This window comes from Beta vulgaris, chromosome 7 (genome assembly GCF_026745355.1).
Source record: "Beta vulgaris subsp. vulgaris cultivar EL10 chromosome 7, EL10.2, whole genome shotgun sequence".
NCBI classification, from domain to species: domain Eukaryota; kingdom Viridiplantae; phylum Streptophyta; class Magnoliopsida; order Caryophyllales; family Amaranthaceae; genus Beta; species Beta vulgaris.
The window spans coordinates 59,723,249-59,746,220 of record NC_079208.1 but is presented as its reverse complement, the minus strand read 5'-3'; the positions used below and the strand labels follow the sequence as shown (position 1 = coordinate 59,746,220).

At 33.7% G+C, this 22,972-nt stretch overlaps 2 protein-coding genes across 3 annotated transcripts; both read right to left on the bottom strand.

The window, feature by feature from the left end:
- Window positions 1–1,651: 1,651 nt before the first annotated feature.
- LOC104900253 (uncharacterized) lies at window positions 1,652–10,115 on the bottom strand. The gene is made up of 6 exons (XM_010687635.4): window positions 8,746–10,115; window positions 3,640–3,743; window positions 3,441–3,543; window positions 2,977–3,275; window positions 2,392–2,697; window positions 1,652–2,289 (listed from the first exon to the last, which is right to left on the bottom strand). The coding sequence occupies exons 1-6, from the start codon at window positions 9,707–9,709 to the stop codon at window positions 1,858–1,860; spliced, it is 2,208 nt and encodes a 735-aa protein (XP_010685937.2). The 5' UTR covers window positions 9,710–10,115; the 3' UTR covers window positions 1,652–1,857.
- Window positions 10,116–11,498: 1,383 nt separating this feature from the next.
- Window positions 11,499–15,804, bottom strand: LOC104900251 (probable serine/threonine-protein kinase PBL7). 2 transcript variants are annotated; one of them, XM_010687634.4, is made up of 5 exons: window positions 15,297–15,804; window positions 14,245–14,498; window positions 13,937–14,126; window positions 13,437–13,828; window positions 11,499–12,206 (listed from the first exon to the last, which is right to left on the bottom strand). In XM_010687634.4, the coding sequence occupies exons 1-5, from the start codon at window positions 15,427–15,429 to the stop codon at window positions 11,889–11,891; spliced, it is 1,287 nt and encodes a 428-aa protein (XP_010685936.2). In that variant the 5' UTR covers window positions 15,430–15,804; the 3' UTR covers window positions 11,499–11,888. The 2 variants fall into 2 exon arrangements, with proteins under 2 accessions (XP_010685936.2, XP_010685935.2); XM_010687633.4 differs by having other exon boundaries at window positions 14,245–14,504; window positions 15,297–15,802.
- Window positions 15,805–22,972: the final 7,168 nt, after the last annotated feature.

The window sequence follows — 22,972 nt, the reverse complement described above, 5'->3', positions numbered from 1 at the left end:
CGAACTCGAAAACCAATTGAACGATTGATGATACTGTTATTGTTTAAGAGAGCAGAAGGAAGATCAATGGGATTTGAATTGACGACATTAGGAAGAACTCTTCTTCTTGGAGAGCTATGAAGCTGCTGAATTTGAGGTTGAGACATTAATGGTGGATTTTCATCTGTTTTTTGAGAAAGTTGTTCCTCTAAATTTGAGATTTGAATGTAATGTTCGACAACGATACCGTGATCTTTAGATACTTCTGTTGATCTTGGTGATGTTGATGAACAAGAATTTCCTCCTTTGTGTAATTTTTTTTCCATGGTTTTCCCTCTATTTTGTCAGATTTGTTTGATCAGAGAAAAAAAATGTTCAGAGAGAGAAATTAATGGAACTAAAATGGTGTAAATGAGAAGAAAAAGAAGAGATAAGAAGAACTAAACTGTGTTAGTTACAGTTTACAGAAAATCTTTAGAATCTGCTTTTTTTAGTTCGTTGTGTGTTTCATAACGAACTTTTGGCGGGAAATATAACTACCTCTTTGTTTTGTTTATCTTGGTGCTAAACTAGGAAATTTTTGTTGTGTTTTTCTTTTTGAAGGTAATTTTGTTGCGCTTCGAAAATGATTACTTGTCAAAAAAGAAATACTAAACTGATTTTTTTAACAAAAACGATAAATGATTAGTTGATGACCGTTGTTTGTATATTATATATATATAATTGTTACTTTTTATAAGTCATTTTCCTAACTAAATATTAAATTTGTAATAATATTTTTTGTCCGAATCAAAATCGACCATAATTACTTTTTGCACTATTTTTCAGGAAAAAAAAAATAGTAGTCTTATATTTTTCAACAATAACATGGTCAGAATTCTGTGACTTCGATCAATGTTAAGGGTTTCATCTCGACTTAGGGCAACTTAAGGAGGGGATCACCTTCCTTCCCCTCCTTCCAAAGTGTCTAATCCACTACTCGAATCAGGTTGATCTGAGAGAGATTTCGACCCAATAGGATTGTTTATCTTATCTAACTTAAGAAATCATGGTCAAAAAGAGATCCATCTCAGGTATAATTTCAAAGTTTTCATCATCTTCTTTTTTTCACTCCTTATACTCACATCATTAATAATTCAGTCAAAATTGTAAGATACTAAAACCATAATGCAAATTTGAAAGAAAAATATATCACTAGAATGTTACTAACGGCTCGTTTGATAGTTGATTATAAATATGGTGGTAATAATGTGTAAATTTCTGAGGAATACCATTATCCACTTTCCTTCTTGAATTTTTATTCTCATCCAATACCACCTTGTAGAGTTGTAGGTCATAGCGAGTGGTAATGAAAATTATTTCCCCTTAGAGACAAAAACACAAGCTTAGGAGTGATATTACTTGCCACAGAGAAAAAATGTCTCCTCATAGAAATTTTAAGGGTGCTCCCCTAATAAAATTACACTCAAATTCATTCCATTTACCGCAATTTATTAACGACTACCAAACGGACCGTGACAATTAATCTAAGCCATCTGCACTTTGGCATTTCACATACAAGTTACAACCCCAAGCTGCTAAAAGATGTCATCTCTCTGAGAGTCCCAATAAACCTCAAGCAGAATAGACTATGAAGACCTCAAACCAATAACCACTTTCAGTACAAATCAAATGTAAAACAAAATTAATCTCAAGGCCCAAAAAGTTACATTTACCGCTGAATCTGAAGCTACAGCAACTACATTGCAATTATCATATGTAACAAGAATAACACTAATCATGCTCAAATAAATCGTATATTGGAGATTAAAGGGGGAGAGTACCAAAATTCGTTTACAGAACAAACAATCGTTCTTTCCTTGTGTACTGAAAGTGATACTAATCTCCCTTCCTCCGCTTCCTATCTCTACCACCACCACTACTACTTGCATTCTTTCTTTTTTTCTTACGCCTATCATCGTCACTGTCACTCTCATCTGAGCTTGAGGAATCTGATTCAGAAGAGGATGACTCCGAGTCTGATGAGCTTGTATCAGAGCCGGAGCCGGAGCCGGAGCCGGAGCCAGAGTCAGAACCAGATTCATCTTCTGATTCTGGTTTCTGTTGTTGCATTATCATTCGCGGCATATTCTTTAAGTACTCCCGCAAGTTCTCTGTTATACCTCCAAGACCAATTGAAGTGAAGAAATTAATAGAGAAACGTGTGTTTTTAGGATTATCTCGTGGGAATATTGACTCGAACTGGTCCACCATTGTTGGATCATTAAGTCGTTCATTCAGTAGGCGGATTCCTAGATGCTCAGACAATTCCTGCATTAATCAGATTCAACATAAATATACTAGTCATTGTAACGAGAAGCGAAATTAAAATTATATATCAACCTATTTAGTGGGAAACTACTTTCTAGATACCTGGAAGAGGATCTTGATGAAGATACGGGATGAAGAAGTAGTGTCCTCCTCTGTCAGACGTATGTAAGCTAACACGTGCCAAGGAAGAGCATCAGTGCCCAGCAAATGAGCAAAGAATTTTGCCACATTACGCAACTTGTTTGTCTCAAGGCGATGAATCATCGAGTATTGCTGAACAAAGCACTTCTCAAAATTCTCCTGATGTACTTTGTTAAGCATACAAAAGCGTTGGCCCAACAGACCATAATATCTGAGATATGTCCTCTCTTGGCTGCAGCACTCCAACAACATTATACACAGCTCCATCTGCATTTGTAAAATCATGATGTGTTACAAAGAGCACTTAGGAGGTAATGAGAAGAACAGCTTTTTGAAAAGCAACATGCAACAAGTAGATGAAATGGCACAGATAACAGAGAGATACTAAGTGCTCTAGCACATTAATAAGCATCATTGGATTATTGAGCTGCATAAAGTATATATCAGAGTTCAACGCTTGTTTACATATACATAAAATCTTTCAGGAACATAATTTAACGCTGTACAAAAGCTGTAAAGCAAAATCACTAGAGAAGGATTGCTTACCTCTTGCCCGGGTTCAAGTTTGATTTTTAGCAACTTATGGCCAGCTTCTTCAAAATCAACACTGGACATGATTGTTAGATATATTGTTCTTCGAAGATTTATAAGGTTAGTCTCTGTTTCATCTTTAATTTGCATTTGCTCCTCTTCGTCATCTTCATCCTCTTCCTCATCGTCTTCTTCCTCATCAGATCCAGCATCAGAAGCATCCTCATCTTCTGACTCATCTCCTAGTATAGATTTCTTCAACTCCTCGTAACGTTTCTCACTTTCCAAGAAATCAGGGTCTTGCCTGAAAATGTCTGCAATTGACACATAGATTAGATAAAGTTCAAGAATCAATACCAACAAATCAATAATGCTACTCAGTTGAACACAAGCTCCATGCAGAAACTAATGAAGTATAAAACAAATAAAATTCAAATTAAAAGATTATTTTGGAAAAAAAAAAAGAATAATTCATATACCTAAACCAGTCTCAGGATCTATCTCATCTTCCAGGGAAATCTCATGAGTGAGCTGATCTTCTGGCTCCACAAGATCCAGTTCAGGTCGAACAGCTGGATGTCCCTGCATATCCAGATAACCACAAAAGCTTCAATATTCCAGCATTACAGAGAATTGAAATAAGCAAAGTAGACATCACAAGTAGAAATGACACTGAACCTGGAATTTAGCCTTTCTGATGGCAAAAAGGCCTTCAATCAGAAATTGGACCCTTTTGTCAATTTCACCTTCATGAAGGATTCCTCTGAATCGCTCAAAGATACCTACAAATTCAAGTAGTTCAGACAGATGAAAGAGATGCGTTTTATGAATATAATTTAGTGGGTAATAAAAAAGGTGTTACACAAGTAGCCATGAGACAGTAGTGATTTCGGATAAGAGAATTGTGAAAAAACTAAATAAACCTCTCTGTCTCATACACAAATATGCTAGCAAACAGTAATTGATTAGTGTTACTAATGATGAAATGCACAGGTCATGTACGGCCAGCAATTCAGAAGAACCAACACAGTTCACAGGTCTCCAGTGACATAGGACCCAGGTAACAATGGCTTAAACTGCTAAGCAAGTAAACCAACACTCAGCCTTAACTCCTTTGATAAGGCTAGCTACAGCTTGATAGAATACCGAGCGAATGCAACATCAACCGACTTCTCTATGCTAACGAAAGTTGTCTAGCGCATAGGTGCAGTCTCCCCAAGACCCCAACCCAATAATAAATCTATCTTCAAAACCACCCCTTTAGACAAAGCAGGAGTCTAGTCTGATCATAGAGGACTGGAAAAGAAGATGATGTAAAAAGCCAAATAGAGACATATGTGAACCAAAACGTATCTCCAGACTGTATGACAGACTCACAGAGCATTGGCACAAATAGACTACTAAGCAAGCAAACCAATCAGATCAGTTAAGACAAACAGGATTCTATTGTAGTTTGAATACGGAAAACTAAGTCATATTCTGCTATAATAGCACTTGCATTAGAGAGGAATAAAGAGAGTACAGATAAAATAGGTCCCAAACTTCAAAAAAATTAGCTGTCATTTTACTCCACTATTGACGTATTTTAGAACCTTAACTAGTTATTAGGCCCGGGCTATGCCCCGGGTAAGAAAATTTTCATTTATTAATATTGTACTTTGATATAATAGCACTAAATACTACTTGGTCTAGTGGTTAAAGCTTTAGTGCATGAACTTGAGGTCACGGGATCAAAACCTATACTATGCAATTTCTAATTTTTTTTATTGTACATGGATTACATGATCTAAAACTCCCTAGGGAGAGCGCCACGTGGCACCGTTCCTGGTTTACGCACGCCTTTTAATATATTAGTATAGATTTCTCTGAATTGAGTACCTTTCTTATTCGGAGAAAGCCCTAGCACTATAATATAAACAAACAAAAAAATAATAACAATATGATAATAATAGAACCTTACATTTGCCAAGGTGGGCATTCAACCTTGTGAGAAAAAATGACATTTAATTGAAAGGCAAACATTCATTCATAATTATAAGCAAAGTTGATTAAGAATTTGGCACTTAAGACATACTTCATCTAGGATATTCAGGTGTGAAACATTGAAACCTTAACTACAAGATAGAAACAAGGGTTTAAATGATTATGAGCAAGCATGAAGGCTACACTGAGCATCATGCTGCTCTTAGAAACCAAGGACAGTAGTCAACTTCACCAGATCCTCAAGGACCTCAACCATACATCAGAAGAACAACAACTATCTATCTCTCTCCTTACCTTCCTTGTTCCAAACCACCACACTCCAAACATCATAAACATAAAAAATCAACTTTCACAAACCATAACCCCACCTTCGCTACAAGATAGAACTACTCTTATGGCCTGTTTGGATACAAACATTTCATTTGAAATGCTGTAATTGGCCAATTCACATGTTTGGCAATTTAAAGTATTTGGAATTGGATTTGAGCCCAATTACCTACACATATTAAATATACCTCAACCTATATCATTTGAAATCCATAGTAAATTACTGTCATTTGAAATCCAAACCTCACTCTTCATCCACAAAAACATCACGATACAACTTCGTTACTCATTTTCTCTCTCTTCCATTGGAGATTTTTCGAGCTTTCTCTCTCCTCGTTGTCTGGTTTCACGATTCTTCGGTTTCTGTTTTGATGGTCTCCCTCAAGCTTTCTCTCTCCTCAACACATCGCGAGCTTTCTCTCTCTTCAACACATCGCGAGCTTTCTCTCTCCTCCTACATTGCGAAATCTTATTTTTAAGGTTGGTTTCTCAATTCTTAATTTTTTTACCATGAATTTGCTGCGAGATTGTTTATGGTTGAGTTATAAATATTGTTTTAGGTTAGAATGTGTAATTGATTGAAATTTGGATTCTATATATTAGTTATTTATATCTTGCGATTAATTAGGGTTTTTTTTAGTCTTTGCAATTGTTACTGAGTATATGACATACAAATTGATAAAATACAAGATAAGCATAACTAAACTTTCATGAATCATAGAATCATATACGAAACTCAGCATTCAGACATTTAGTCCTTAATCGCTCCTCAAAATCATATTGAATCATCTGATTAGTCTTACTCCTCTGTATAATTTTGTGGATTTGTTTTGTTTCATAAGTGTTGGTTTTGGTGAAAGAAAATGGTTGGTTTTCTCTACATTTAAAGTGGGAGCCATTGAAAAAGGAAGAAGCTGCTGTGAAGGAATGAAGTTTAGAAGCTCAAATGAAGGAGTTTGAGCATTACCCATTTCATTAAATCCTTGAGTAATCATGTAAAGGTTGTTGTTTGGAGGTAAAGAAGAGTTAATCAAATATGAATTTGTGGGTGTTAAAGTATTAATGAAAGGTTCAAACTCCTCATCATTTCTGTAAAAATCTAAAGCTGCAGCCATGTAAACAATACAAATAAAGTTCAGAAAATTTGGATGTTAATACAATACAGGTTTTATGATGAAGGTGAAGAGAAGATTACAAGAAAGAAAGAAAAAACAAGTTAAAAAGAAGATTAGGAAGTGATTAAGGTGAAGATTGAAGGTCCAAAATACAGTTAAAAGTTGAAGAGAACAGAAAAGGAAAGTTTGGCTCAAAATTATTTTTGTTCTAATGTTGGTTATTTTCTTTGTTTTGTGAGAGTAGTGGTGAACCAGACTGCCTTATATCTGATCTGTTTGGCAGGTGCTAATGACAGTGATTAGTGACATAGTGCTAATGTATTTTTTTGTTCTAATGTTGGTTATTTTCTTTGTTTTCTGTTCTAACTTGAAACAGTGGATACATAATGAATAGTGCAGTCTCCTCTGTGAAGATTGTGACTCATAGTTAACGTTTACTATGTGTTTTGCGATATGTAGGAACAATGAATTCCAAAAGACAAGGCAAAAGAGGTGTCAAGAGGTTTATGAATGGGCCGGTGAATGAGTTCGATATGTTAAAACATTTACCGGAGGAGCAAAAGTTAGACTGGATTTTATTATGTATTAGTGATTAGTTCTATTTTGTTGGTTGTAGGATCGAATTACAATTCCAAACTTTAACTTGGTTTGCCAAACAGTATTTGAATTTGAAATTCAACATTTGAAATTCCATGAATTCCCAAACAACTTATTGGAATTTGAAATTCCAAATTTGAAATTCTTAAGTTTCCCAAACACTAGACTTGGAATTGAATTCCGGAAATTGGAATTCCGAAATTGAAATGTACTATTTGAAATGAAATATGGGTATCCAAACGCAACCTTACGTCCATTGAGTCCCCAGATATACACTATCCATCAGAGCATATAAGAAGAACTACCCAACCATGTCAAAGCATGACTCTTCCGCACATAGGCAAGTTAACGAACATAAAGGCTATCTTACCAGATAAATAGAAGAGAGATAACCTACTTAAACTTCGCCAAAAGCACTAAATAGAGCAGTGTAAAAAAGGATGTCTTTGAATGGTATAGATTCCACTGCCTAGTTTACCACAATAAAAATAGAACCAGCAGCCTCAAACATGTTATGTTACCCACTTCAAGTAATCTCGATAATATATTCTTCAATAGCTAGGAGACCTAATGAAGACTATAAAGAAGCTATTCAATTTGATCCTACAAGCAGTATAAATAATGAAAGTATACAGAAAAAACTATCACGTTTGCAAAATGGCATTTAAATTGGAAGGCAAACATTCACTCATAATTATTTTTACCAAAGAAGGATTTTGAAGCAAAGTTTGGTTACCAATTTGGCACTTACGACATACTTCACCTAGGATATTCAAGTTTGAAACGTTAAGTACTACTACCTCCGTTTCAAATTAATTGTTACACTTACACTTTTCACACATGCCGATGCACTACTTTGAGCCTTTATATCTCTAATTTTGTATTTGTAAAAAATATAAAAAATATATATTAATAAAATACATACTAATAAGAATCTAACAAGATCCCACATGACTATGTTTTTATTCACGTATAAATCACAAACGAGGGTCAAAGTGCAATTTGTGAATAGTGTAAAATGTCAAAGTGTAACAATTAATTTGAAACGGAGGTAGTAGACAGCAACAAGGGTTTAAATGACTATCGCAAGCATAAAGGCTATAATGAGCATCATGCTGCTCTTAAAAACCAAGGACAGTAGTCAACTTCACCACCTCCTCAACCATACATCAGAAGAACAAAAACTATCTCTCTCTCTCTCTCCTTACCTCCTTTGTTCCAAACCACCACACTCCAAACATCATAAACATATAAGTCCAACTCTCATAAACCATAATTCCAACTCCAATACTAAATAAATTTACTCTTACGTGCATCTGAGTCCTCAGATATACAGTATCCACCATATCGTATAAGAAAAACTACTACCCAACCATGTCAAAGCATGACTCTTCCGCTCGTATGCAAGTTGACTGACATGAAAGGCTATTTTACCAAATAAATAGAAGAGAGATAACCTACTTAAACATCACCAAAGCACTAAACTGAGCAGTGTAAAAAAAGGATGTCTTTGAATGGTATAGATTCCACTGCCTAGTTTACCACCAAAAAAACAGAACCAGTGGCCTCAAACAAGTTACGTTGCCCTCTTTAAGTCATCTCAGTAATATATTGCTTCAGCCTTGAAGAGCAAGGAGACCTAATGACGACTATAAAGAAGCTATTCTATTTGATTCGATTCTACAAGCAGTATAAAAGTATACATAAAAATCTCACACTTGCAAAATACACAAAATTGAAAAAAGAGCAGTGGCAGACTCACCATGGAGACCCTTGGGACAAAGGTCTTGAAGGATAGAGCCGCATTCCTTGACAAAATCAACAGCAACTTCCACACTATCATCAGTAGGCTGCTCCAACAGAATCGTTAGCAACTCCAACGCCACAAGCTCGTGAGCAACTTGCTGATTCACAAGATGTGCTATGAATTTGACAGCAGCTATCAGTTGAGGCTTATCGTTTCGTTTGTAAGCTCTTTTAAGCTGCAATACAATCCTCCTCAAAAGAAGATCCCCAACTTCAGGGAACTTAGTATTAACCACAGCAACCAATGCAGCAAACACATCAGTAAAACCTGGAGATGCCATCTGTGATTTCATACACGATCGACAAAACAAACCCCTCCCTCTAATCAAATTCTCACCAAAAAGTTCAGGAATAATGTTCTTGATATTGGTCGCGTTTACTTTATTGACAAGTCCATTAATACTCTTCCTAAGCGCATCCCACGTTAAACGTTGATACTCAGGACTGCTTTTATCCTCAATCTCTTTCATCATTCGAGCTAACTTAAATGGCGGAATGTATACACCTCCTGTCCTCCCAAGGGTGGCAACATCACCAACAGGATTCAAATTTCCGGTTTGTCGCGGCGGCTTTACAGCTTCGTCTCCCTTCACAAATTCTGTCACTTTTTCTCTCTTTACCTCCCCATCCTCAACATCAACATCAACATCATGTCTTCTATCTTCCTTATGATTACTCCTCCTCCGCGAACTCTCCCTCTTTGTGTGGCGATCATCATCCGAGGAATCATACCTACGCCTTTCTCGCCTTCGTCTATCTCTATCTCTTCGCCTATCCTCCCCATCAGAATCACGCACATTCTTATCTCCTTCATCATCTCTTCTCTTTCTATTCACATCATCTCTTTCCTCCCTCCTTCGCCTCTCACTTCGTCTCCCATCTCTTGAACTCTCGTTATCTCCCTCTTTTTTAGCTCCCATAATTATAAACTTCTTCAAAATTGTAAACTTCAGAACTATAAAATTCAACAATGATAACTTACAATAGTAATCGCCGAAAGTTTCTTGAACTTGTTCGCTCAAAAATAACTTGAGTTGATGCTGAAAATCGGAATTTTTCGATAGAGAAGAAAACTCCAATGAAATGAAATCTGTAACTTTGTAGAGAGAGATTGAACTGATTTTGTAATTCGCCGTAAATTCTTGTGATTGGGATTGCGATTTGAATAATTAGGGTTTAGAATTTGGGATTGCGATTTGAACAATTGAGATTTGGGATTTGGGATTTGGGATTTATCTGTAAACCCTAGCCTATGAAAACGAAACAACAAAAACCAGTAGTGTTTTTATTTTTTAAAGGTCGGTACTCAATTGGAGGAGTAATAGAATTTCTAAAAAATTATTTGAGAACGTGTGTTTTTTGGTATTTTGGTCTTTGAACTCACTTTTTATTTTTATTTTTGATAAAAATCAAAAATAATGAATCTATACAAATATATTACAAGGCGTGCAAAAACAAGAAACTGTGTCACGTGGTGCTCTTCCTAAGGAGTTTTAATCCATGTACACTAAATCACTAATATATATGCTAAAGTTCTAACCACTAGGCTAAGTTGTATTTAGTTTTATTATCATAAAGTATTATATTAATCGATGAAATTTTTTCATACCTTCAATATAGCCCGGGCCTAATAATTAGTAGTGTTTATTGAAATAGTGTAAAATAATAAATAGGAAACTTATTTTAAAAGAAAAGTAGGGGTATTTGGAAAGTTTAAGTAAATTTTGAAAATAATTTAGTCCAAACAAATTAATAAAAAAAAAAATTGATACATCATCTTGAAAGAAAAAAAAGGAATGCAAGCATTATATTGGGGACGGATGGAGTAATATAATTAGAGATGAAAGTTCGTTTTTTTTTTTTTATTATTTAGTACAAATCCATACCAAATTAGGATTTAATTCAAAACCAAGTCATTGAGTCATTGAATTTCAAGATGAAGATGAAGGTTATATTTAATTCAAACCAAGTCATTGTGAGTCATTGGATTTAATTTCAAGGATAAAAAATGTTGAGTTATTGAATTTCAATTATGATTGAAATATTACGATATTAACCGATTTTGAAACGTTTAGATCTATACATTGGGTGAAGTATTTTACATTGATATTTTAGATTGTCTTTCTACATAAAATTTTAAGTTTCATACAACGATTTAATAATGAGCAACATGTGATAGCCCGAACCTAATAACAAGTACTTTACTAAATTTTGAAATTTTAGTTTCTTTTTTCTAAGTTAAAAAAATAATTAAAAATATTTTTTTGTTACAAAGTCTTTTGCCTCTCACGATCCTTTCTCTCTTAGTTTCTCTCATCTCAGTAGTTCAGTGGTAACCACCATACAAAATAAGAAAGTTATAGGCCAAATCTGATACCTCTATCCTCAATTTTCAATCAATTACAACTTCCAAGTACAACACTTGACGTTGAATCAGAAAATGCAACAAACTAGCAAACTCTAGGGCACTTTCAATTACATTGCAAAAAAACATACAGGCCTCTATACTGCACCAACTTATATCCATCTCTTGAATCCGAAACGGCCTCACAGGCTCAGTGGCTCACAGCCCTCTATAGGGCTCTAACTTATCTCCAGTCATAACGCGTCTGATCGACCACGACTCCACGAGACTTACATTGTCAAGTCACTTACATTCGTCGTTAACTTAATATGCCGAAATCAGGAGGGGAGGGGTTACAATATGGGACACTTAATATCAACTTCAATCAGTAATCTCAGATTTTCCGCGTCAAAGAATAAGAGAGGCGACACGAAGGACTACCATCGTCAGTTATTAGTACTATTTTTATTATTATTGACAATGATAATATTTCGCTCTAAGATGATCACTACCTACAAATATAGGCATCTTACATACAAAAAAATCCACAGATCACATTCACATGTACACATCAGAGAGGGCGAGGTCGAGAGACTCCTGTCCTTCCCAGTCAATATGGTTGAAGTTGCACCTGTTATCTGCAAGTTACAAAATTCGATAACAGAGCGCCCACTCGTATGAACAATATCAAAAAAGAAAACTTCTCTCTTTTCTTATATGTAAGAACTATACTGGATATATTTGATTTCCATCTTCTAGCCTTCTGAATCATTCTCACTTTGGCTGTCGTCTTCAGCTTCAGGCTTCTTACTGTGGTTACTGGAATCTTTTTCTGTATTAGAGGAAGACGGTGTTTTTCGATGGTTGGGAGCCTGAGGATCATAGATCTGAGATGCAAGGTAATTTAGAGCAGTGACCACATCAGCTACAAGAGGCCTCATAGTAGGTTGCTCTTGAACACACATTGCAGCAATGGCAAGAGCTTGATACAATCCTCTCGTGGGATATTGACCTTGAAGTGTCGGGTCAGCCATTTGACAAAATTTCCTCCTGTCTTTGAACAAAGGTCTCGCCTGCAACCATTAAACAACGTGTTAACCAACTAACAGCAAATTCAAGCCACATTTGCCAGTCTGCAGAAGTAGAGACATCTATACTATTGAGATATGTAAATAACACTTTTCTTTTTGGTAAGTGGCTTCTCTTAAGGGTTTCCTTTTGATATGTAAATAATTTAACATCACAATGGCATTTTGTGCAATCTAGGAGCAAGTGATGGATGAATGCGTGATTCTGCAAGGAGAATATGGGGTATTTTCGGAAAATCATAGAAGAGCTTACCTTCGTACTTCCCAAATATTTCCCAAAGTGCCACAACGATATATATTAGCATATCACAATTATAAATTAGGAGTTTCTCGGTTTATCTCTATCTCTTCATGGGTAAATGATTCCACTTCTTTCTATCCTCCTCATCACACAAGTTTACTTAATATAGTGTCATTCCTCAATGTTAGAATTTCAAACAGAACGAGCATATGGAAGCTTTTAGCCTTCTAAGAGGACTCCAATAATCACCAGCTAGGATCAGTTCCACCAAGTAAGAATAAAATTACAACGCAATGATATTCCAAGAACCAAACATGCCGAAAAAGCTGCATTCCTCAAAAAATAGATCCCATACATATATAACATTTTCAAGGCAATTCATCGAAGTGCTTCCAGAAGCCAAAAGAAATCGGCCTGCATTTTATGGAATATGAATGCAGGAAACTGAACTCAAACAACAGATGTAAAAACAATAATAAAAAAAACTACAAGAGCCTTTTCCTCCAAAAAAAAAAAAAAAAAAAAAAAAAAAAAAAAAAAGGAAAAAACAAGTACAAGAGCCTGAGGTGGAAAAGAATCATGTGCAATAATACATGGGTTTAAAGGATCTGAACAAACCCTCTTCACTTGACTTCTAAAGCCACAGGACACCAAGCTCTATTGCCTCTATGGGACATGGAACTTCTAGCTCTCATTTCCAAATTTTAGACGACACGTTGGATTGAAAGATCTAAAATCTAACAATATACTCGGCTTTAAGATATGAAACTTTACACCGAGAAAGCTTATGGTATTTCAACCATTAAAGACTAATTCTACATGAAAAGTCTGCATTAAGCCAAATCAAATGTAACTAATTTTCCCAACGAAGGCAATAGTATCCCTTCCAAGAATTGATAAATACCAAACCTACGTCATAACTCTAACAGAAAGAACATCAAAAACCATATAGAGAGATATAACAGGGATCTTACCCATGCAACCAGATTCTGTTCTCTACCACCTTCCAATTCAATAATTGCCTTTTTTCCTGTGATAATCTCCAGTAGAAAAACACCAAAGCTGTATATATCTGATTTAAAAGTCAGCTGACCCGTCATTGCATAATCTGGTGCACAATAACCGTATGTACCCATAACCCGAGTGGATACATGGGTCTTATCACCACTTGGACCCACTTTGGCCAATCCAAAATCTGACAGTTTAGGGTGATAGCCCTCGCCAAGCAAGATGTTTGAGCATTTCAAATCACGGTATATTACAGGCGGCTTCATCTTATCGTGCAAGTATTCTAATCCCCGAGCTGCCCCAGCAGCTATCTTCATCCTTACATTCCAATCAAGAGCCTTCTTATTGGATGGGATGCCTGTGAAATTCATTATTATGTCAAACACAATCAATTTATTAGGGTCTGCATTAAACACATCAACAATCACATGTACCATTAGCAAAACAAACTAAGACATTTATATACCATGTAGATGGCTTTCCAAAGATCCTAGCGGCATGTACTCATACACCAAAAGCCTCTGATCACCCTCGGCGCAATACCCAATTAATTTTACAAGATTAGGGTGATCTGCTAGACTAAGTGTCAATACTTCCACAACAAATTCCCTGATGCCCTGTAATCCATTACGATCAAGTCTCTTGATTGCAACCACCTGCATCAGAAAAGGCAAAATATCACTCTTACAAACTTCCTTAAAATCTTAAAATTTACAATTAAGAAACAAAACTTGACATTAAACATAAACCAAATATCAAGAATAGCAAAGCAACCTCACTAGTGTCCGTCAATTGCCCTTTATAAACTTTACCAAAGCCACCCTCTCCCAGAAAGCAATCTGATCGAAAGTTATCGGTTGCATCCACAAGCTCTTGGTATGTAAATGTCCGCGCCTTCGAGCTACTTGTCTCTCCATCCACACTAACAATTATCACACCCGGTTCACCAGCATCTGAAGATGAAACCACTTCCCTAGTCTCCTCATTTACATTTACATTTCTTTTGGAGTCCAATTGTTGCTTAGCAGCTGATTCTTCAATAAGACCATATATAAGAACTAAAACTCAGTAATAGGACATAATGATATGAAACAGTATAAACTATATAACAAATCCTTAAACTATATAACATGCATGGAGTCCTCAATCACATACATACATACATACTTACATACAGTATGTCATTTTTATTTCCCACACGAACCAATTATATAAACAAATGATTATTTATAAGATTTTCAAAAAATCAAAGCTTAACTCAGTAAGAAGAGTGATAGATTGAGGGGTAAAAAGTCAAATAGCAATAACAGACGTACAAGACTATAAGAACATGGATATGACATGACTGAGAGACTACGTATGGTTATGACAATCATCATGAACAACTGAAGCATGCATGGTGAAGTACAAGAAATCAACATCAGAATATTTAACTCAAAAATTCACAGTAAAAGTAAAAAAAATACAAACTAAAAAATCAAACATGAAAGATAAACAACCCATATGTTAAAAATTTCGATTAATTGGTAAAAACCCATGAATGAACAATTTAAGATACCATGAAACATCAAATCCCTTATAATCAAAGATAAAAACTTTCCCAAAATTCAAACCTATTAAGTTAATTGAACTACAATTAACATCAATTCAGACAAAAAGAAAAGGTGGGTTCACATTGGATCATGAAAATTCGCAATAAATTTAGCAAAACAAACTTAAATTAAACATTAATTAATCAATGCAACCCAAGAAAATCAAACCCAGAAAAAAAAAAAAACAGAAGAAATCAAATTAATTCAAGCAAAAAAAAAAGATGAATAATTTACCTGAAGTAGAAGATGTTCGATCTTCAGCTCTATTTTTATAATTAGTATCAATAATTTGTTTAGAATTATGCATAAGTTTCTCTGATCGTTTCTTCTTGTTAGGATTTCCACAACCCCCAAAAAAACAACTCATTTTTCTTCTTCTTCTTCTTTTTTGTTTCTTTTTGTTCTTCTAATTCTTTCTATCTTTTTCTCGCTTTTTTTCTGGGTTTCTGTATATATGTATGTATGTAATCTATGTCTTTTTGGTCAAATGGAATTAGCAGAAAACATAGAAGAGACAGAAAACCCAACTAAAAAACATTTGACAAATTTGTGAAAAAATATAAAAATGGAGGAAGTTTTACAACAAAATCACAAAAATTGGTAATCTCTCTCCTCTCTCTTTGCTTTGCTTTTTTTTTTTTGGGTGTGAGACAAGGCAGAGAGTGTTGGGGTTTGGTATGTACAGTAAACAATTTTTTGCAATGGAAGATAATAATAAGAAGAATAATGGTATAAATATGTAGATGTAATGGGAAGAATTTTCAAATTTCAAAATTGTTGTGATTATAAAGGAGGATAAGTAAATTCCAAAATAGGGTTGTCAACCTATCAAAAATTATGGAAATGTGAAAAGAAAATATGAGATAGTGATATAATTCGATTTTGATAATTTTAAAATAATTTTAACGAGCAACCTTCTGAAGATAATTTAAATAGTTGTTTTATTTTGTTCATTAATAAGCCTTTTTGGGTCAATAATATGTTTAAGAATATTAAAATTGGGGTTGTTCCGATGTAATAAGAAGTTGATTATATTAGAAGATGGGTAAAATTGGAATTATTGATGATGTTGAAACTGGAATTTCAAATATCTAAATTGTTTTAAGGAGAGAAACGAATTTCTAAGTTAGTATATAAACTTAATTGTCGAGTCTATTTTTTATATGATGGTCCATTTTGTATTATTGCTAAGAAAAATTTGCTTGTAAATATTTCCGGTGAAACCGCTCTATCCATTTTTCGTAATAATCGAAATGTCTGTATAGTTACATATCATCATATTACTGTCGATATACCTCAATTGTGTTCAAGGGCAAAAACTATGTGAGCCTCTTATGATATTGGATGAAAAAAAACATATTTTTTTAGAGGAAATGAAAAAACATATTAGATATATGCCTAACATACATTATTAATCGAAAGAAATAAAATCCAATCTCACAAATTATTATAGAATATAGATACTTCAACACCTTTCTAGAAACCATTTTTTCTTAACAATCATTCTCTAATCTATAAATTAAAATATAATTATAGAGGATTAACCTATATTACTAAGGAGGTCTTAACTTAGTGATTAAGATTGAAATTTCGTTAATGATATGTTACAGGTTCGAATTCAAATTCCTCCTCTTCTTCTTTATACTACTATTATGTACTATCTTCATGATTCATACGGATCAAAAGAATATAGGATTAACCTATACTTAAAGTCTCCCCTAAAAAAACCTATACTTAAAGTCTATGAAACTTTCATACAGTAATTTTTTTATAAACACACCATGTCAAAAGTAAATAAAAGTAGAACTAACGTTATTACTTTACAATTTTCTAGACTATAAAAACTTATTAAAGTAAGTTTATAATACTTGGATATCGTTAAATTGACTGAGCTGTCCTCCACAAATCACACGATTCAGCTTCGTACCGCCGCTACTTGCGTGCCACGTACACAAAATACGGAAGGGTATTTTAGTCAATTCATTAATAAAAAAAGGAGGTTTCTACGTAGTTACTAAATCCTTGTTTAGGGAATATTATTACTCCCTCCGTCCCATAATATAGTGCTTACTTCATTTTTGGTGGGTCAAATTTTAAAATCTTGACCAAATATTCTCATTTGTATATATAAAAAAACATATTCATGTGGGATCTTGTTAGATTCGTTCGTCTCAATGTGTAGTTTCATAATATCAACTTTTTATATTTTTTATTAATACGGAATTGAAGATATTAAAGGTCAAAGTTACGTCTTGGAGACCGTGTAAAAAAGAAACAAGCACTATATTATGGGACAGAGGGAGTATTAATCAAGTCCACGTCAGCATATTTCCTAATTTACGCGCAGAAAGTTGTTGGGCTTGGACCAATAATGAATAATCCAACATAGAAGTAAATATCAGTAAGCTGTTTTCCACATTTTTTTTAGTTGCATTTTATGTGTGTATTCAATTTTTTGCTACGGTTAAAAATTAAAATCTATGTTCCCGCCTTTAATGGTTGAAGCTGTTTTCCATTACTACTTATTTGACAGCTTTCAATTTTTGTTCGGTTAAAATTGATGATCTACCTACATATATGAATAATATAATGACTAGTATGTTTTTTATTGATATGAGTCACGACTCACGAAGGCAGTATAAAGAAACGAAAGAGAATCCGAACTTGTAATTTACCGTTCACAACACCTCAATTTTAACTATTAGGTCGAGACATCGTTGGTACATATATATACATGAGTCACGACTCACGAAGGCAATATAAAGAAACGGAGGGGGAATTTGAACCTGTGATTTATCGTTCACAACACCTCAATTTTAACTATTAGGTTGAGACATCGTTGGTACATATATAATGACTATGTCTTGAGTGTAGTATTCAATTGTTTGGCTATTTAATTTAGTTGAACAACAAACTTCTATTAAAGAAACTCTATTTCAAAACCCGTACATGAAATTTTCAGCTCATATAACTCTTTTTTATTTGCTTTAACTTTGAGTTAGCTTTGAAATAGGTTAATATGTTTGGTGATCAGTGAATGGTTATTATAATTGAATTAGTGAATAACTGATAACTTATTGCATCAATTAGTTTGGTACATGGTAGTTTTAACTATTTGTATAAAAGTGTGGTATAACTACTTAACAGTTGATTGATACATGATTGTATAAAAATAACTGATGAGTTCATTGAGACAATTTATCGTAGCGCTAACATATTCATTTTGGTAGCTAGTAGTGATTTTAGTGAGTTTTGGGCATAACTGCATCTCAACATGTTTGATCCTTTCTCACCATAATTCTGATCCATAAAGGCGCCTCCACTAGCTTTTACGGAATTTTTTGGGTCACGACTCATACAATTCTTTGTTCTCCAATCATCATTAAGATATTAAATAATTTGAACGGTCAATCCTTCAAAATTGGTCAAATGTTAATTTATTTGTAATCAAATAATCTCTTTATCCGACAATGTTATGATATGTCTTTATCTTAACTCGTTTAGTGCTTGAATTGTGTGGTTAAGCTCTTTAAAACATCATGTTCGAAATAACTCCATTAAATATAATTTATTTTTAATTTTAGACTTGTTTCGACTTAACTCGTACATGACCATTTTAATTAGTTACAACACAACACAAGGACGCACATTGCCAAAAAGAAACATGGGGATGCTTTTTTTTAGGGGAGGGGTGGGGAATGCATGATTTTTTACAAAACTTATATGAGATTTTTTTATAAGGTAAGATGAAGTTTCATACAAGCTAAGTAGGAGAAATTGGGAGATCCCTTCCTGTATAGGACGAGACTCAATCCCGTGATCTCTGGGATCGGAGGTGATGTCAACACTAATAAGTTATCACCTACTGTTCAAACTCATATGAGATTGTGTAATGTGGAAATTGGAATTCAGATAACGTGTAAGGAAGATAGAAGGATACTTGACCTTTTTATACGAGTTGCTATACCATTGGCTAATTAATTGAAGAATACTCCATATCAAGAAGCTCTCTTAAGGTGTTAATTAACTAAACAATAATTAATATTAGAAGCATATATAACTAATAATTTTTTCCCTTAAAACCAATATAAATGAAAGAATCCTTATCCAATCTAAAATGAGCTAAGATTAGTGCGTGATTAACTAATCAGCACTCAAAATAATGCACCTACTTGTAAGCTACGTATATTAGATTTGTTAGGAAAGAAAATTTTAAAAAAAGACACAATTTTAGACTACCTAATTTACCACGTGTCAATAACCCAATTAAGCAAATCACCATGCAGATATCATGCAACAATTAAAGTGAGATTATTGAATTTAATTACGTCTTATAATATCCTACTTTACGGGAGAATTTTAGCAAGGAATTTAGACACTCCAACATTTGGACGGTTTAGATTGCATGGATAATGAAATGTGACATCATAGCCCCACTTTCACATTTGTTAAACAGTTAAAAGTTTCATAAATTATTAAAAGAGACGGTCTAATTTTAATATAAAAGTAGATTTATTCTCAAAATGGATTAAACTAGTCACCGAAAGAAATTATCCTAGTCACTATCGGGCTATTTCTCTTTTTAGTATTGGGTTAGCGTTACCTAATTTTAATTTGAAAGTAGGCAGTATCTTACAAGACAAACTCTAAAAGGTTAAACATGAATTAGTGGCATGACTTAATTAGCGTCAAAGTTAATTAAGATTAGACGAACTAATGAACGTATGCCACTAATTTAATCTGATGAATGTTTGAGTGCTTAATGATGGAGATATGTGACCGTTTTTTCAGTTTAAGAAGGAAGTGGTATTATGCTTAGAAGTGACAGTAATTGTATTTTAATCATGTTAGTAATAAGTTAAGCTAATTGTATCATTATCTTAGGATTAGTGGTGAACCATATCATATATGTAGAATCAGTTAAATTGGATTTGATGAATGATGATGCATGGATGACTTTTTATGGTAGGATGGTATTGATGATCAATATTGAATATTCCCATGTCATATTCGTATCAATGTAGCTTTGTGAAAGTGACAAAGCTGAATGAAGTTGTTCATGTTTGTTTTTGAATTGGCTTTGAATATGTATATTGAGAATTGGGGATACTATTGATGATTAATTACTTCCTCATCTTGTTATTGACTTTCATATTGATATCTAGATCGTATCATTGTAAGAGACGTTAACTAGTCGAAATAAACTTGAAATCGATGATTTGACTTGATTCGACTCAAATTTGACAAAATCTTCATTAATACTCGAGTTGGGAAGTACTTCCTCCGTTTTCTATTACTTACGTCGTTTCTTTTTGCACAAAAACCTAGGTGATAATATTATAATCAACTAAAAGAAATTAGTGAAAGTATTGGGTCAGACCGTCTGACCATAAGTTATGGTCGGACGAGCCCAACCCAATACTAAAATTTCTCGCTCCTTCTCTCTTCTTCAACTCCAATGATTCTTCTCCTTCTTCCTCTCACATCTCTCCTTTAATGGCTGCTCTCATTGTGCCGCCTTACTCCTCCTCTTCTACTTCACCGTCATCTCCAAACTCTACAACAACAACCGCCGCAACAACAACAACAACAACAATCACCACAACTTCTTCGACTCCGAAACCACCGATCCTCTCTCCTCTGATACAAAAACCATACACTCATCAAAAGAAGAACAAGTTGCATCTTTCAAGGCCATTTTCCCTTGACATTGGCAAGCCAATTTAAGTTGTTCAAGCAACACCAACAACACACCCAATTGCTTATGCTTCACCGTAAGATGAAAAACAGTTTCATTTTTTACAGTCAAGTCCATGATGCAACTTGGGTAACGTTGCAACATAAAGTTGACAACTTTATCCTTAAAGATAGTGTTGTTGGGATATATTATGTAAGTAAGCAATGATTGTTTGGTTGTTTGGTGTGTCTGGTGTGTTTGGTGATAATATAAGTAACTGAAAGTTGCTTTCATGTGGAGGTAACTTACTTTCATTTGGAGGTAAGTTACTTTCATTTGAAGGTAAGTTACTTTCATTTGGAGGTAAGTTACTTTCATTTGAAGGTAAGTTACTTTCATTTAGACGTAAGTTACTTTCATTTAGAGGTAACTTACATCCAACTGCATTTTTTTTAAAACCAACTGAACAAAAATTGAAACCAACTGAAAAAAAATTGAAACCAACTGAAAAAAATTAAAACCAACTGATTTTTTTTTTAAACCAACTGAAAAAAAATTGAAATCAACTGAAAGTCGTCTGACCAAAGATTATGGTCGGACGGTCTGACACAATACCATCTCAAAAAATTATTACTTATGTTGTTTCTTTTTTGAAAAGATAATATAATCAACTAAAAGAAACAAAACAAATGGTAAGACAAAAGATTTGAGTTTGGTTCATTCCCATTTACAATTGAGTCCGGCTAAATGGCATAAATGAAATGCCAACAAACAACAATATGAAAAAATATAGTTGCCACTCCTAAGCTTATCATAATTGAAAAAGATAAATAGTACATCCCATATATATTTTTGAAGATTTAAAATCTATATTTGTACACCCATAAACTTTTTTGTAAAACGTTTAAAAGTTAAATTTTACATTCAAAAGCTATTTATGTACATACGTAAACTATTTCCATAATTTCTCTTGTACTTCAAAAGGCTATTTCATGTTCCTCCCACATTTATCTCATATAAATACATACAATATGATTATTTTTTAAAATGGAAAAGCTAAATGCAATCCTAAAAGCTGCATATAAGAAGTTTAAAATGGAAAAAAAAAACAAGAATCAACTAATCATTTATTACATAAATTAATGCAAAAATTTACAACTAATTTCCACTTAAGTAACGTATATCGGTATATATAACATAACCTTTTTTAAAACATGTTCAAATATGTTTTGATTATAAAGGCTCATTCATCATTTAACAAAGTTGTTAACTGTTTGGTGTTTGATATCTATCCTACTTCCTCCATTTCATTTTAAATACAATATAGAGGTATTATTTGTAAGATATAAAATATTCATTTATTACATTTACAACGAAACGAAAGAAGTATTATTTATTTTTTCCTATACCATTTACATCATATATGCTCATAAATTTTTTATGTGTGGGTCAAAGTTCCTAGCTGAAACATGAACCAACCAAAGTTCACACTGGGCCCCTAAAGAAATACTACGTTCCACGAAAAAAGAAATGAGGTCCACAAGACCATTATGTAGAAAATACATATGATCGTGCAACTATATACTACTATTAGACATTACACATTAGTCAAAGGTTGTGGGCATTGTCAGATGTAAATGGCCGTCGGTGGTGTAGGGTGGTCGCCGGCAGCCGACCATCTTCATGCCAAAATTGTGATGTGATTGATGTGGGCCAACCATATTGTATTAACACGTTTTTATTACTTGCGTCGTTTTTTTTTCCCCTTATTAACATGTTTGCTTATATGGCATTATGATCGCCATCATATAATAATAATTCGCTAACCAAATATGTCTTGGTTCGAACCCCTCTTCCCTTCTTTATACTCTGTCATCCACCCACTTAAAAAACTCAGGGCTATGTTGTTCACCATATTTCCAATTCTTAACTAAAAAGTAAATTAAAATAAGTTTAGATGACTTTATATAAAGTCTAATAAGTAATAAGTTTTAATAAATTCAATTTAGCAAAAATAAAGTCTAATACCCTCACAAAATAAGATAAGTTCGGATAAAGTTTGATAAGTTCGGATAAAGTTTGATAAGTTCATAAAATTAAGGAGAAGAGAAGAATCCCTAATGCTTTTTAAATGCTACTATCACCTTTATAATTTTGTTCAATCTCTATTATTTCATCTACCGTAAGTTTCGGTTTTGTAATCAAATTCACCTTTGGTTTCTTTCTCACTGAT